At 51.2% G+C, this 13,907-nt stretch overlaps 1 protein-coding gene across 3 annotated transcripts in view; it reads left to right on the top strand.

Moving 5' to 3' along the window:
* B3GNTL1 (UDP-GlcNAc:betaGal beta-1,3-N-acetylglucosaminyltransferase like 1) overlaps positions 1 to 13,907 on the top strand; it is a 104,816-nt gene that overhangs the window by 66,371 nt on the left and 24,538 nt on the right. For 2 of the 3 annotated variants that reach the window (XM_055575477.1, XM_055575476.1), the window contains exon 1: positions 11,318 to 11,399. The exons of the other annotated variant lie outside the window; for it this stretch is intronic. In XM_055575477.1, coding sequence (XP_055431452.1) covers positions 11,349 to 11,399 — 51 coding nt within the window. In that variant the 5' untranslated portion in view covers positions 11,318 to 11,348. Of the gene's footprint in view, positions 1 to 11,317; positions 11,400 to 13,907 lie in introns of those variants that run through there. 3 annotated transcript variants of the gene reach the window in all.

The raw sequence follows: 13,907 nt of genomic DNA, 5'->3' as shown, positions 1-13,907 counted from the left end.
CCCATAGAAATACAAAGTAGAGGCGAGGTGAAGAATGTACTTGTAAAAATATCACTGAAAACCAACTAAATGACTTCCCACATGCTGGAGACAAAGGCCACTCGCTGGGACCCCTGGACAGAGGGCAGTGGGTGGGCCAGGGCCCTCCTTGTGGGTGAGGAGGGCAGAGAGGGTCCAGCCACCTGGCACAGGTGGGAGAACAGGGGGCGAAGCCAGCTGCGTCTCTTCCTTGGGGGGATGGAGGGATGGAGGCAGGAGTGGGTGGGAGGGAACCGCTCCCCTTCAACCTGTGAGAAGCAGCCAAGACGCAGGTCCACACCCCGCCAGGTGTGCAGCTTCACCGGGCACCTCATGGGGCGCCTCTGAGCAGTTCGCTGGCGAGGTGCGTTTGTGTTCCCAGGTGGTGTGTGGTCAGCCACGAGGTCTGCCGCTGCCGCTGCTGCCCGTGGGTCAGCTCCCTCCTCGCGGCCCGAGCGCCCTCTGCTGGGGCTCTTGCACCCACACTGCACAGTCATCTGATAATTGCACTTCTGTCACTACAGAACAGGGATAGGACAGTCCCAGGGGAAAGGAAAGACCACCACGGCTCTTGTGTGTGTGTGTGTGTGTGTGAGTCATTTAATTGACTAAAGGGATGATCTGGAGCAAGCCAGCCCCCGCCCGGGAGCAGGAAGGTGATGGACCGAGCCAAGCCCACCCTGGTACTGGCTAGAATGTGCTGGTGAAACTCCTGGTCCCACGAATATGTGATTTATTCTTATCCTGGTCTCCTCATTAAGAAGGAAGCCATCTTGGGTGTCAGCTCTGTGTTGAGTGGCCGTTTCCACATGCGATTTATTGGAGGTAAAGAATGAAGATAAACTGCTCGTTGGAGTCAGATGTAGGCTGGTCTGGAGAATGACAGCAGGCGGGGACCCTTGAAGCAAACAGGGAGATTGTCCTCATAGTTCCTTTGCTGTAGCTCCCCGGGGGCTCAGATCCAGTGGAAAGCCAGCGTATTCTCAGGTGTGTCCAAGGCTTCATGTGAGTATTAAGGCACAGGCAGGACGCAACCCCTCAGCTGTTGCTAGTCTGAAATCATGGGTGGCTGTTGGAAGCGGGAACGAAAGAAAGCTTGAAAGAAACCATCATGACGAGCCAACTTCTCTTTGAATTTTGAAAATAATTGCCTTGTTCTGATGGGACCAAAAGAAGCGGCCGCCGAACTTGTACTTTCTTCTATCTTTTCTTTGTCCTGTTTTATGTTTTGTTCCCATTCTGCCTTCAGGCAGTGTAGGGTGGTGGCAGTGCCTGTGTCTGTCGCAATTTCATGCCTTTTTCTTACTTAGTAATAATCCATCATATACCACGTTTTGTGTGTCCATTCATGTTTTGAGGGCCACTGGGTTATTTCCACCTTCTGGCTTTTGTGGCTAATGCTGCTGTGAACACTGCCCTACTCTGCTTCAGTCCCTGTTTCTGATTCTCTGGGGTATATACCCAGGAGTAGGATTGCAGGATAGTTACATGGTTAACATTTTGAAGAATGGCAGCCGCAGTGTTTTATATTCCCGCCAGCAATATAAGAGAGTTCCAGTTTCTCTACATCCTCGTCATTACTTACAGTTTTCTGGTTTCATTTTTTGTTTTTGTCTACTTTTTTATAGTAGCCATTTTCACAGGTATAAGGTGGTATCTCATGGTTCTGATTGGTAGATCCCTAATGATCAGTGATGTTGAGCATCTTTTTTGTGTGTTTATTGGCCATTTGTGTATCTTCTTTGGGAGAACATGTGCTCAAGTCCAAGTGTGCAGGGTCGAGTGTTGGCGTACCTTCTCCTAGCCCTGTTGTGCAAAACCCCACATATTTCTTTTTTTCCAAAAACTGACTCTTGGGGGGGTCATTATATTTTAGACTACTTGAATCAAATATGTGTCTCTTTAAAAGAAGAAATGTTTAATGATTTAGGGTAAAAAGTCAGGTGTCTTCTGGACATTCATTTTAAGGAAGGTTTTTTTCTAATTTGGCTTCTCTTGTTTGTTTTTAATTCTACCTTTGATTGTTAAAAAAAAAAAAACAACCCAGGGAATTCATCATAAAATTGCTTAAGAATTGCACTTGATTTCCATGGGTCTTGATTGGAGAAGGAAGAGAGGAAGCCAAGAGCTAGGAGGCCGCCTGCTGGCCCTGCTAGAGCACCAGCGGGTCTGAGTCCCCAGCACGGTGACTGTCTCCACACCCGGTGCCGGGACTGAGTCAGATGACCTTCAGCAGGACGCCAGGCACAGCCAGGCCACAGTGAGGAGGTCTGCAGCCCTTTCCGTTGGAGCCCCCAGGCATGGTTCAGGTCATTCAGGATGAGATGTTTCCTGGAGGAGAAGCCAGTTCACCAAAACGTGAGAAAGAGGTGAAAAGGTGAGAAAGAAAGAGGAAAGAGGTGAGAGTGAGGAGCAGCAAGTGCAGCCCCAAGAAACAGCCTGCCCCTCGGGGTTTGGGGGTTCGCAGCCCCAACAATGCTCAGTGAGAGGCATGAAGGTCGAGAGCTGCCCTGGGAGTGGCAGGTGGGGACAGAGGCCTCTCGCTTTGTTCTTTGTAGATCGAGAGAAACATTACGAAATGCTTTGGAAACTGTTCTGTCTTGTTCAGATAGGATTGGGGCAGGCGGGGGTCGATAAGACAGAGAAAGTATGAAGCTTTAAGAAATGTCTGGGAAGGAGCAACCCCCCCCCCCAAAATTATAGGTGTTCTGCTCTCGATGATTAAGTATAATCTGAAATGATTCCTTGTAAATTGGGTGTTAAGGAATTCTCCGTGTTGGGTTGGGGCGGGGGGTGGGGGCTGCCCTGCAAAGCCCGCTCTGGATGGAGGCTTTGTTGCACATTCAGAAAAAACTTCCCTCCTTCCCTCCCCCAAGGGGAGGTTGAAATGTGAATTTGGAGATCAAAGCACAGAGCCAAGAAGATCCTCCTGCGATGACCAGTCCCAGAGGGGGAGTCCAAATGCAGCCTTTCCCTCCCTCCCTATCTCTCTCCTTTTTGCCCTTTTCCTCCCTCTCTCCTTTCTGCTCTTTCCCTCCCTCTCTCCTTTTTGTCCTTTCCCTCCCTCTCTCCTTTTTGCCCTTTCCCTCCCTCTCTCCTTTTTGCACTTTCCCTCCTTCTCTCCTTTTTGACTCTTCTCTTTCACTGTCATCAAGAGGCTCTTGGGTGCCCCCATCTCTGCCAGCAGCACCCCAGAACAAACGTCTCTCCACCCTCCCTCCACCACTCCTGATCCTTGCTCACCTCCTGGGCACCCACCGTCCTCTCCTGCCTAGGACGCACAGGCATGAATGACTTGGGTTGGGTTCCGCAAAGCAGAGCTTGAGACCATACAGACATGGCAGGGGAGAAGCCGGCCCGAGGCCAGCCCCTGCCAGGCCCACGGGGGTGCTGGACCATGAACCCACACCCAGCTGGAGGGATGGCACTTCCGTGCCCCCCACATCGGAGGTCCCCCAGCTTTGCCACCTCCAGGGACACAGAGTACCCTTGGCATTTCTGGAGGACAAGTTCATGTTCCTCTGAAGGGCAGTTCCCCCAAGGGGCAAGCTTGAGCTTAATGTCATGAAAAGGATAATTCTTCCCTGTTGTTGCCCATTATCAACAAAAGGAGTTAGTTTAACAATTTCCTCAAATAATGACAGACAGGCTTTTCCTGACATTGTCCTTTTTATCATTATCACCAACCCAGTGCTGGGTGGCCGGCAGCCAGCAGGGCCACATGGGAGCTCAGGGCAGAGCCAGCCTCAGGCTGCGCAGTGCCCTTGGCCCCCATTCCAGGGAGACCAGGGGTGGGGGTCCTCCTGGTCCTCGCTCCCTCCACTGACACAGGATCCCTGGCGTCGGCTGTGTGAAGGAGCCGTGTCAAGTGCTGGGCTGTGTGCTCGTCAAGGCCACCCAAGAATATGGTTGACACATGAGCCGTAAGGCTAAGGAGGGGTGGCTGTCAGGGCAGCACGTAACTTCCTGGTGGTGCCAGTTGGTATTGTGTGGCCACAGCCCCTGGTCTGGGGGCAGCCGAGGCCTGCTGAGGCCCCATGGCCCGCGGTGTCCCCACACCCAAGGGCCCAGCCGGCACAAGTAAGGTCCCCACAGGCAGAGCTGCGAGCGGCCGGAGCTGTGGCAGTGCTGCTGGCCCCTTGCTCAGGCTTTTCTTCCTCTCACCTCTGTGGGAAGCTGGCGCCTGGGGGTCCTGGCTGCTGCCCTGTTACCCATCTGCTGCTCCTTATCCCCAAATTTAGGGCCTTTTCACAGCCTTGGTGCAGGCCATGTTCCCCTGTGGAGCCCGCCCCTCTCACTGGCCTGGAGACTCTCCCAGGCCTCCCGCCGCTACGGGTCAGCATGTGAGGCTCTGACCTCTAGCATCCTGCAGCTGAGTCTGACCTGGAAGGATTTATGGGACCTCCAGCCCCTCGTGGCCTCATCGTGTGGTCTCTGCTGGCCGAGGGCCTGCAGAGCCGAGGGTGGGACAGTGAGGCATACCCAACAGGCACTGGGCTGCTCCACTCTGGGGACCCCAGTTGAAACAAGTGTGTGTGTCCTGCCCAGGGCGCCGCGTCCACCTATGCCCACGCAGATGGGGCTCCCTTGGCGCGCTCAGCCCCAGACAGCGTCCACTCACTCCTTTCCCGTCACAGTGGATGCCTGCAGCCGTGTGTGCCTGCACGCGTGTGAGCAGAGCACAGGCACAAGCTGGATTCCCTCCGGTCAGTCCTGCCCTTCAAGCTCACCCACTCACCCACTGGGCAATCGCTGAGCCCCTGGCGAGCAGGACACCGCTGGATGCCATGGTGCCAGGGCACCGCAGGATGGGCACCCCTGCCCTGCCATGGGAGTCCGGGTGGCGCCAGGCTTGCTGACTGCCCTGTGGGATGACTGGCACCTCAGACACAAGGGATGGGGTCTGAGTCAGAGGCGCCTCCTGGCCAGACCTGGGCTGGACGAGCGCTGCGCAGACGGCAGCACCAGGCCCCGGGAGATCAGAGCGGCTCAGGGCCAACACTGGCTGCTCGCAGTCGAGGGGGGCACATGGTGCTGCCCGCCCACATCTACCCCCAAGTTGGGAGCAAGATGAGGGATTCTGCAGCAGCTGGGCCCCCAGGTGGGCTGGCAGCTGGCCGGGGCAGCATGTGCCCGGTCGCCGGGCCAGACTCTCCTGCAGAGAAAACCAGTCCAGCCACCAACACCTTTCCTCCACTACGACAACATCGGAAGTGGCTCAGCAGGTGTTTCTGGAACCAGGAAGTGCGGTAAATTGGGCCCCATCCACATGGGATGAGTGTGCATGTGTGTGAACAAAGCCGCTGGCCCTGCTTGGGCATCCTATGGACAGAACTGCCCACGGAGAGCTCTTGACTATGGCGTCTCGGTTCAGCATCACCCGTGTGGACGGACATGCATATGCTCTGTGTTGTCTGTGCTGGAGGCATGTTGACAGAGCCCCCCACCCCACCCCGAGGGGGACGTCATGAGGCCACGAGGCCACAAGGCCACAGAGTGCAGAGACGTGTGAGGACACGTGGGGTGTCGTGGTCGACACGGTCTCAGACACAGAGCTGCTTCTAAACCTGCTGTAAACCCTTTGTTTCTCTCTCATTTCAGGGGGAACCCAAGCGTTCTGCATTTCATTCTCATGTCAAGTCAGTTTTATATAAAACGAGTATCAATTTTCTACTCAAAATACTTTAAAAAGTGTGCCCATGGTAGGCTGTAGTGTTTTCTTGCTTAATTCCATTTAATAAGTGACTTTTTAGTGTTTTAGTCACAGGGGAAGCACTGACCACATATCTGTGAATGGATGTGGGCCTTCTCTCCCTGTTCTCTCTGATTAGGATTTCAGATTTTAAGGCCTGTCTGAAATCCATTAATTCCACCCTCCATCCAGTTCCGCCCTAGATTCAGATTTAGCGGATGGGCCTCGTTCCTCATTCCTGGTGCTGGAACAACTCAGAGAAATAAAATGGTGATGGTTGAGCGTGGGCGAGAAGGGTTGATGAATCCGATGGCTTCCCTGGGCCATATGTAGCCAGTTTTCGTGTGATGGTTTGTGAGTGAAGGGGTGCCCGAGCCTGTGGTCATCTGTCCTGCAATAATTCCAGAAAGTTCAGTGATTCAGACTGATTCAGGCCCCTCAGGGCCTATGAGATGGCCAACCATTGCAGATCAGCTGCGGAGACCTGACCCTTGGACTCCTTGAACCAGCCACCCATGAGAACATTTCCCAGCAGCGTCCTCATTAGCTGTTGCGTATTCACATGCTGGAAACCTTGGTGCCTTTTTTGAAAGAGCTGCTGGCAAATCTCTCTGGAACTTCGAATGATTCTTTCCATCATTCCTCCAGCCCAGCACTGGAGCTGCAAGTGGAAAACATTTCCCGGACATGGAGGTTTCCAAGGGTTCAGTCTGGAGGTCAAATGCCAAGGTGGACAGGCCCCACCTCATGGAGTAAGACACCATGGATAACACAGCAGTGCCCACTGCGCATGCGGGCACTGGGGCTGGTGGGACCAGGGAGGCCTGCTCTGGGCCCTGGGTGACTGTCCCTTTGGGGGCCAGTATGCAGTCCACAAACAACACGACTGACCCGAGGAGGGTTCACTGGGTCCTGCTGCTGTGACGACTCAGCCATGAAACTGGAGGAAATAGGTCCACATCTTTGCCTCTTGGCTAGCAGCTGCTCCATAAATCTGCATTCAGAGCCCTCATCCTGGATGTGGGGTTTGTGGGACCCCAGACACCTCTGGGCCGGTGTCCTTACTGGGGACACGTGTGGGGGTCCCAGTGGCAGCTATGAAGGACCGTGGCCCTGAGGGCTCTGCTCCGTCTTCCAGCTCTGGGGGTGGTCCTCTTGCATCACTCCCTCCACACCAGCCCTGGACTGAGCACGGCTGCCTGTGGCATTTCTGGCTTCTCTTACCTTCTGGTCGTGGTATCTCCACCACTTAGGCCATCCAACAGACACTTAGTTGGTTCTAGTTATTTACTGCTGCTTAACCAGCGACTCCATTGGAGAAGGAAATGGCAACCCACTCCAGTGTTCTTGCCTGGAGAATCCCAGGGACGGGGAAGCCTGGTGGGCTGCCGTCTATGGGGTCGCACAGAGTTGGACACAACTGAAGCCACTTAGCAGCAGCAGCAGCAGCAGCAACCAGCGACTCCAAACTTAGGGCTTGCAACAACTTGCTGTCAGTGGTCATGGTTTGTGGATTAAGTGGGCAGGCGAGTGTCTTGGGCTTATGGTGGGCTGGGGACATATGTGGCATTTTTCCTGCTTCCCCCCAGATCAGGCATCTGGTCTCCTTGGCTGGAACATCTGAGAATTTGTCCATTTTATCTGGTCATTGAATTTACTGGTATAAACTTAACAATGTTCCTTTACTTCCTTGTTAATGTCTATAGTTTTGTAAAAGTGACATGTTCTTTTATTTCTCATATTGATCATTTGTATCTATTTTTGATAAGGTAGATATTTATCAATATCACTGGTGTTTTTTTGAAGATCAAGCTTCTGGTTTTATTGATGTTCTTGATCATTTTCTATTTCACAGATGTCTGTTCTTGTATCTGATCTATCCTTTTTCTGTTTACTTTGCTATTTTCCTCTCTACTTAAGGTAGAAGCTTAGATCATTGATCTGAGACCTTCTTTTCTAATATAAATGTTTCAAGCTATAAAATCTTCTCTATTGTTCTGACTGCTTCCCACAATTTTAATATATTGTTCTTTTCATTTTCATTTGGCTTAAAATATTTTCTAAGTTTCTCTTTTTTTTTTTTTTTTCTCTTCAACCCATGGAAATCTAGAAATACTTTGTTTTAATTTCCAAATATTTGGTGGTCCTACCAAAGCAGCAGGCAATGCAGGAGGGAAGGCTGGTGCTCACAAATTCCACAGCTGCCCAGGCCTGACCCTTGGCCAGTCTGGTGATGGCCTCGCTATTTGCTGACTAAACTCCTTCCCTCCCACCGGTACTGCCCATTGTCTGAACTAGCCTTTGCTGTTTCTGTGCATTTCCTGCTACCTCATGGGCCTATGCCACTTAAAGAATGGATTGACGGACTTCCCTGGTAGTCCAGTGACTAAGACTCCATGCTCCGTTCAGGGGTCCCAGGTTCGATCCCTGGTCAGGGTACTGGGTCCCCCTAAGAGTTCTCCTGCTGCAACTTAAAAAGATCCTGCATGCCACATCAAAGATTGAAAATCCCACATGCTACAGCTAAGACCCAGCACAGCCAAATAAATAATTTAAAAAGAGAAAAAGCGACTCTGAAAATAAACTGTTTTTAAAAAGAAAGAAGAAGAACGTATTGAACTGTTTGGGGACAGATACTTAGAAATACGATGTGATGCAGTGGAAGTTGACACAACATTGTGGATCAACTATACTTCAAATTAAAAAAGAAAGAAGATGAGTCACAAATGGAAGCCAAAATACAGTTTTTTAAAATTTAGTAGTTACATTAAAAAGGTTTAAAAACAGATTAATTATAATAATATCTTCTTTAGTCTAATGTATACACAATATTATCCTTTCAACATGTGATCAATATGAAAATATCAGTGAGATATTTTACATGCTTTTTTTATACCAGGTCTTCAAAATCTGATGTGCATTTTACACTCAAAGCCTCATTTCATGCACCCGTGTGTCTGGGGACTGGGTCTGTTTTCTCTGGTAAGTCCCACAACCGGGGGAAACGGCTGGAACATCAGGTGTGCAGCTGTGGAGTCACTCGCCAGAAAATGCGTCTGGAGTTTTGGCAAGTCAGCGTTGAAAACAGGAAGCTCTGTTTTGCTTTGTAATGGTTTCCAAATAATAGTGTGAAATCAGCTTTTTTCTGTCAGGAAATTACGGAGCACGTTTGTTGGCACTGATGTTTTTGTATTTGCTCTATAATGCTGAGTCCAGAGGGCCTCAGGGGCCCTTCTGTGGCATTTGTTGGCTGTAGACCTGGCTTCACAGACCTTTCAGACCCCCTCCCAACCCCCAAGCATGCCCCTTCAAACACCCAGATGCTGAGATGCTGGGAGTCACGGGGCTCAGGTCTGTACTGATGGCTTCAGGACGCTCATGCCAGCAGCTTGCTGCGTGGCAGCAAAGATTTTGTTAAAGACTTTTTAAGTTTGTGTCTTTGTACCTCGACTGCAGGCACCACTGACCTTATCTCTGTTGCTAGTGGTTAAAACTCCCATTTTTAGGATTCCACACAAATAAAATTGTAATGGCTGCACTTGGCTGACGTTCACCTGTGTTGCGTGCCTATCGGTTGCTCTTTTGCTGGGGGCGCATGCGTTGCGTCTGCACTATGGCGTCCTGCCATACACGGTTGATGCATAATGTTTAGGTTCTAATGTGTTTTGTCTGCTGTAAAGAAAGCCGCTTGGAACATTCGTGGACAGGTTTTGTGTGGTGTGTGCCCAGAAGCCGAGCGACTGGTTGTGCAGAAGGTCTGAGTACCTGCTCAGCTGCTTTGCAAAGTGGTTCTGTCTCACTGTCCTCCCCGAAACCTGTGCGATTTTTCACTTGGTGGTGTCAGTCTTTTTAATTGCAGCAACATGAGGGTGTAGTGTGTTTCCTCCCAGTTTAAACTTCATTCCCCTGTCCCAGCTAGATAGCAGGAGTGCCCCTCCCCGTCTCCTCACGCCTCCCACCCCCAGGTGTAATCTCTGCAAAGGTCTGTAAACATCTGACAGATGTCCCCTGGGGATTGGGGGTTACACTGGAAATGTTACTTTAAATGGAAAAAGTGTCTTTGCGGATGTGATGAAGGACTTCGAGATTGCCCTGCCATCGTAAGTGTCCTTATAAGAGGAATCAGAGGAGATTTGACCCAAACAGAGGAGACACCAAGCCGCTGGCTGTGAATACAGGAAAAGGGCCCTGAGCCAGGGAGGGCGAGTGGTGCTGGTGGCCTTCAGAAGCTGGAACGATGGTCCCCCCGCCTCTGAATGGAGCAAGGCCCTGCTGACACCCCGATTTCACACTGCGAGACTCACTTAGAACTTCTGGCCTCCAGAACTTTAAGAAAATAAACCACTGTTGTTTTAAGTCACTAAGTTTGTGGTAATTTGTGACAGCAACCACAGGAAACCAGTACAGTTACTGCAAGAAATAAGCCTTAAGTGAATGGGGAGATGCACGGTGCTCATGGGTTGGAGGACTCAGTGTTGCTGAGATGTCTGTCTTCCCCAGACTGATCTGTATGTTCATCATGATCCCAGTTGATATCACAGCAGGGTTGTTTGTTGTTGTTGTTTTTAATGGAAATTGACAAACTCATTCTAAAATTTGTTGGAAATGCAAAGGATTTAGAATAGTCAAAAATTCATCCGAAAAAGAAGAACAAGGTTAGAGAACAAGCACTACCCAACCTCAAGGCTAATCCAGACAAGTGTGTTGGCATAAAGATAGATCAAAGGAATGGAGTCGAGTCCAGAATTGACCTGTGTGTGCACAGACAACTGATCTTTTATCAAAGGGCAAATGCAGTTCAGAGGGAAAAGAGCATCATCTTCAAACAGATGGAACACCTGGATATCCATATGCAATAAAATTGAACTTTAAAACTTCACACTATGTGTGAAAATTAACTCAAAATGGATCCTAGAACGAAATGTAGAACTTAAAACTGTAAAAATTCTAGAAGAAAACTTAGGAAAAAAAATCTTTACATCCTTGGGTTAGGCAAAAAAGTTCTCAGATAAGATACCAAAATCACAATTAATAAGAGGAAAAAAATGGGTCAATTGGAATTCAAGAATGTTGAAAACTTCTTTGAAAAACATTGTTAAGAGAATGAAAAGACAGGTCAGGGGAATGGGAGAAAATATTTGCAGATAATTTCTGATAAAGGGCTTGTGCCCAGAGCTCTGTAGGGCTCTCAAAGCTGAATGATAAGAAAATAAACGTCCCCCCAAAAAATGGGCCAATGATTTGAATAGATGCCTCATCAGATAAGGTATATGGATGGCAAATCAGTTCAGCATGGTTCGCCATTAGAAAAATGTTACGTCCTCAGTGAGATACAGTGCAGACCTGTTAGCAGGTCTAGAAGAAAAAGGCTGGCCATCCCACGTGTTTGCAAGAACGTGGAGCAATGGGAACTCACTGCTGGTGCGAACTCGAATGATGCAACCACTTTGGAAAACAGTTTAGCAGATTTTTTAGAAGCTGTCCATTCAACTGCCTTTTCATCCAGTCATCCCCTCTGGGTGTTTACCTGAGAGAAACAGAAGCCTAGAGACTTACACCCAGATGTTCGCCACATAAACTAGGAGCAGCCCGCATCCAACAGGCGAAAGGGAAAACAGCTGTAGTTTAGAGCAAACAGATGGTACTGAGTGCAAGAAACCAGAAAAGACTGCATGACTCTGAGATCCTGGTAAATGCAAGTAATTTACTTGTGATAGAAAGCCAATCAGAGAATCCCCTGGTGGTCCAGTGGTTACAATTCCACACTTTCATTGCCAAGGGCCAGGGTCTGATCCCTTTTTGGGGAACTAAGATCCTGAAAGCAGTGTGTGCCCGCCCCCCAAAAAAGGAAGTTAGCAATTGCCTGGGGGAGGGAGGTGGGAAGCTCACCCCGGGGGACGGACAAGGGCACAAGGAAGCTGGTGATGGGGTGGTTGGGTGTGTATATTTTGGTCACATTCATCAAACTTTAAATATGTACCATGTGTTTCGTGTTGATCATGCTCAACAAAATTGTAAGTCATTGGAGTTGTCCCTCATGCAACTAAGGGAAGACGTTAGTGGGCAGCCAGGTTTGTAGTCTGGAGCATGGGGTCAATTAGAGATGAGTGGTCATTGCTGATGGGCTCCTGGGTGCGAATGCCTATGGATCAGGACTCGGGAGCACTTGCCACTGGGGGACAGGGCAGAGCTGGAGGTCTGAGAATGGGGTGGACCTGTTCTGGGCCGAATGCCCATGTCCTCCATCCTTGTCTTCAGGTCCTGAACCCTCAATGTGATGGGACTAGGAGACGGGGCCTTTGGGAGTGACTGGGGTCAGCTGAGGCTGTGAGGGTGGAGCCCTGTGATGGGATCAGACGCCAGAGCTCTTGCAGCCATGTGGGGCCACACGGAAAAGGCCGCCTGCAGGCCAGGAAGAGGCCCCACCAGACCGGCCCCTGAGCTGTGGTGTGAGTCGCCATCCACGTGAGCCTCTCAGCAGCTGCAGCCAAATGAAGTGGCACAGGGGAGCAGGGCCTGTGTGTACTATCCAAATGTTCAGCTTGGTGGTCTCCAGGCCGAGTGTGTGTTGTTAGAATCAGGAGCACACGCCGGTCACTCTAAGCCAGTGCCGTGGCTGGACACGGCGCCCAAGCTCAGAGGTGTGGGTAAGCATGGCTGTAACCAGGCCCAGCATGGGGACGCTAGCCCTCCTCCCAGGGCCTTGCCTGAGACACCCTCACCCGCTGAGGCTTCTGCACTGCTGGACGGGGGAGCTTGTGTTCTGGGCTGAGAAGGGTAGGCCCGGTGCCTGCCCTTCGCCCCTAATGAAGGCGGAAGTGAGCTGACTTCAGTACTGCCGCTGCTGCTAAGTCGCTTCAGTCGTGTCCGACTCTGTGTGACCCCATAGACAGCAGCCCACCAGGCTTCCCTGTCCCTGGGATTCTCCAGGCAAGAACACTGGAGTGGGTTGCCATTTCCTTCTCCAATGCAGGAAAGTGAAAAGTGAAAGGGAAGTTGCTCAGTCGTATCCGACTCTTTGCGACCCCATGGACTGCAGCCTACCAGGCTCCTCCGCCCATGGGATTTTCCAGGCAAGAGTACTGGAGCGGGGTGCCATTGCCTTCTCCAGACTTCAGTACAGGAGTCTTCAATTCCTGCAAATCCCCTTGCAGGTGGTGGGCTTGCCCTCAGAGCCCACCTGCCAAGGCAGTGGATGTGTGTTGTCTATGTGTGTAGGTGTGTGCGTGTGTGAGGGGCTTGTTTGGGTTGAAGGCTCTGTGCGCAGAGTCCAGGGCAGAGAGAGGCAGATGTCTGGGTCTCCCTGGAGGCCCCTTTGCTCCTGGGTGCTGCTGCTTCTCCCTCCCTGCCTCGGACTCAGTGCAGGCAGTACAGCGAGGGAGGGAGGGGGGCCCGGTCCCCTTTGTATTTTCCCCACATCCTTCGTGCCCCAGGGTGTCAAGGGAAAGAGCCCTGTGTTCTGGTCTCTAGTTGTTGGCAGAACCTCCATGGCCCAGGCCAGGTGTTGTGGCTACAGGCAGGGCGAATCCCAGGAAGCCAGGAGCCCCTCTCCACTCCTTGTGGGCTGGCAGGACCAGCCTGAGCTCGTGGGAGCAGTGGAGGCAGAATTGTGACTGTGCCAGGGAGCTGGCCCTGAGTCCTGCTGACCTGCTTGACCCACACTAGGGCCTGACCATGTTTCACATCCAGGAACACGTGACCTGAGTGCAGGAAGTGGCCGCAACAGGCCATTCATCGAAGAAAGGGTTGTTTTTCTTCTAAGACAGTTTTGCTCAAGGTTTCTTATAATGAGCCCCTGGGGTTTTAGAGGTGGGATATGCTCATTAAGCCTACACCACCTTCTCCCGAGGGCTCCATGGCTCCCCTGGTCAGGGGCTGGTCTGGACAGGACCTCAGCCCCCTGCTCTGCTGCAGGACAAGGAAGGGGCACCCACGGGCAGCCTCAGGTGACAGACGGGGGCACCTGTACACAGAGGGGCTCACACGCTACACATCACACACCAGGTTAAGACACGACATTCCTTCACCTACACACAATTCAAACAGTGACTAGAACTGATGACTGGCAAATTTCTAAGAGGATTGTTAAGACCCTCACGAGTTCTGTCTTGCTGGAAACCACATTTAAAACTCAGAACCCACACGTCAGCAGCCGCTCCACTTCTTAAGCCCAGGGTGGGGTGGGGTGCAGGGGGTC

This window comes from Bubalus kerabau, chromosome 4 (genome assembly GCF_029407905.1).
Source record: "Bubalus kerabau isolate K-KA32 ecotype Philippines breed swamp buffalo chromosome 4, PCC_UOA_SB_1v2, whole genome shotgun sequence".
NCBI lineage: Eukaryota > Metazoa > Chordata > Mammalia > Artiodactyla > Bovidae > Bubalus > Bubalus kerabau.
The sequence above is the reverse complement of the archived record's forward strand: the minus strand, read 5'-3'. Positions and strand labels throughout refer to the sequence as shown.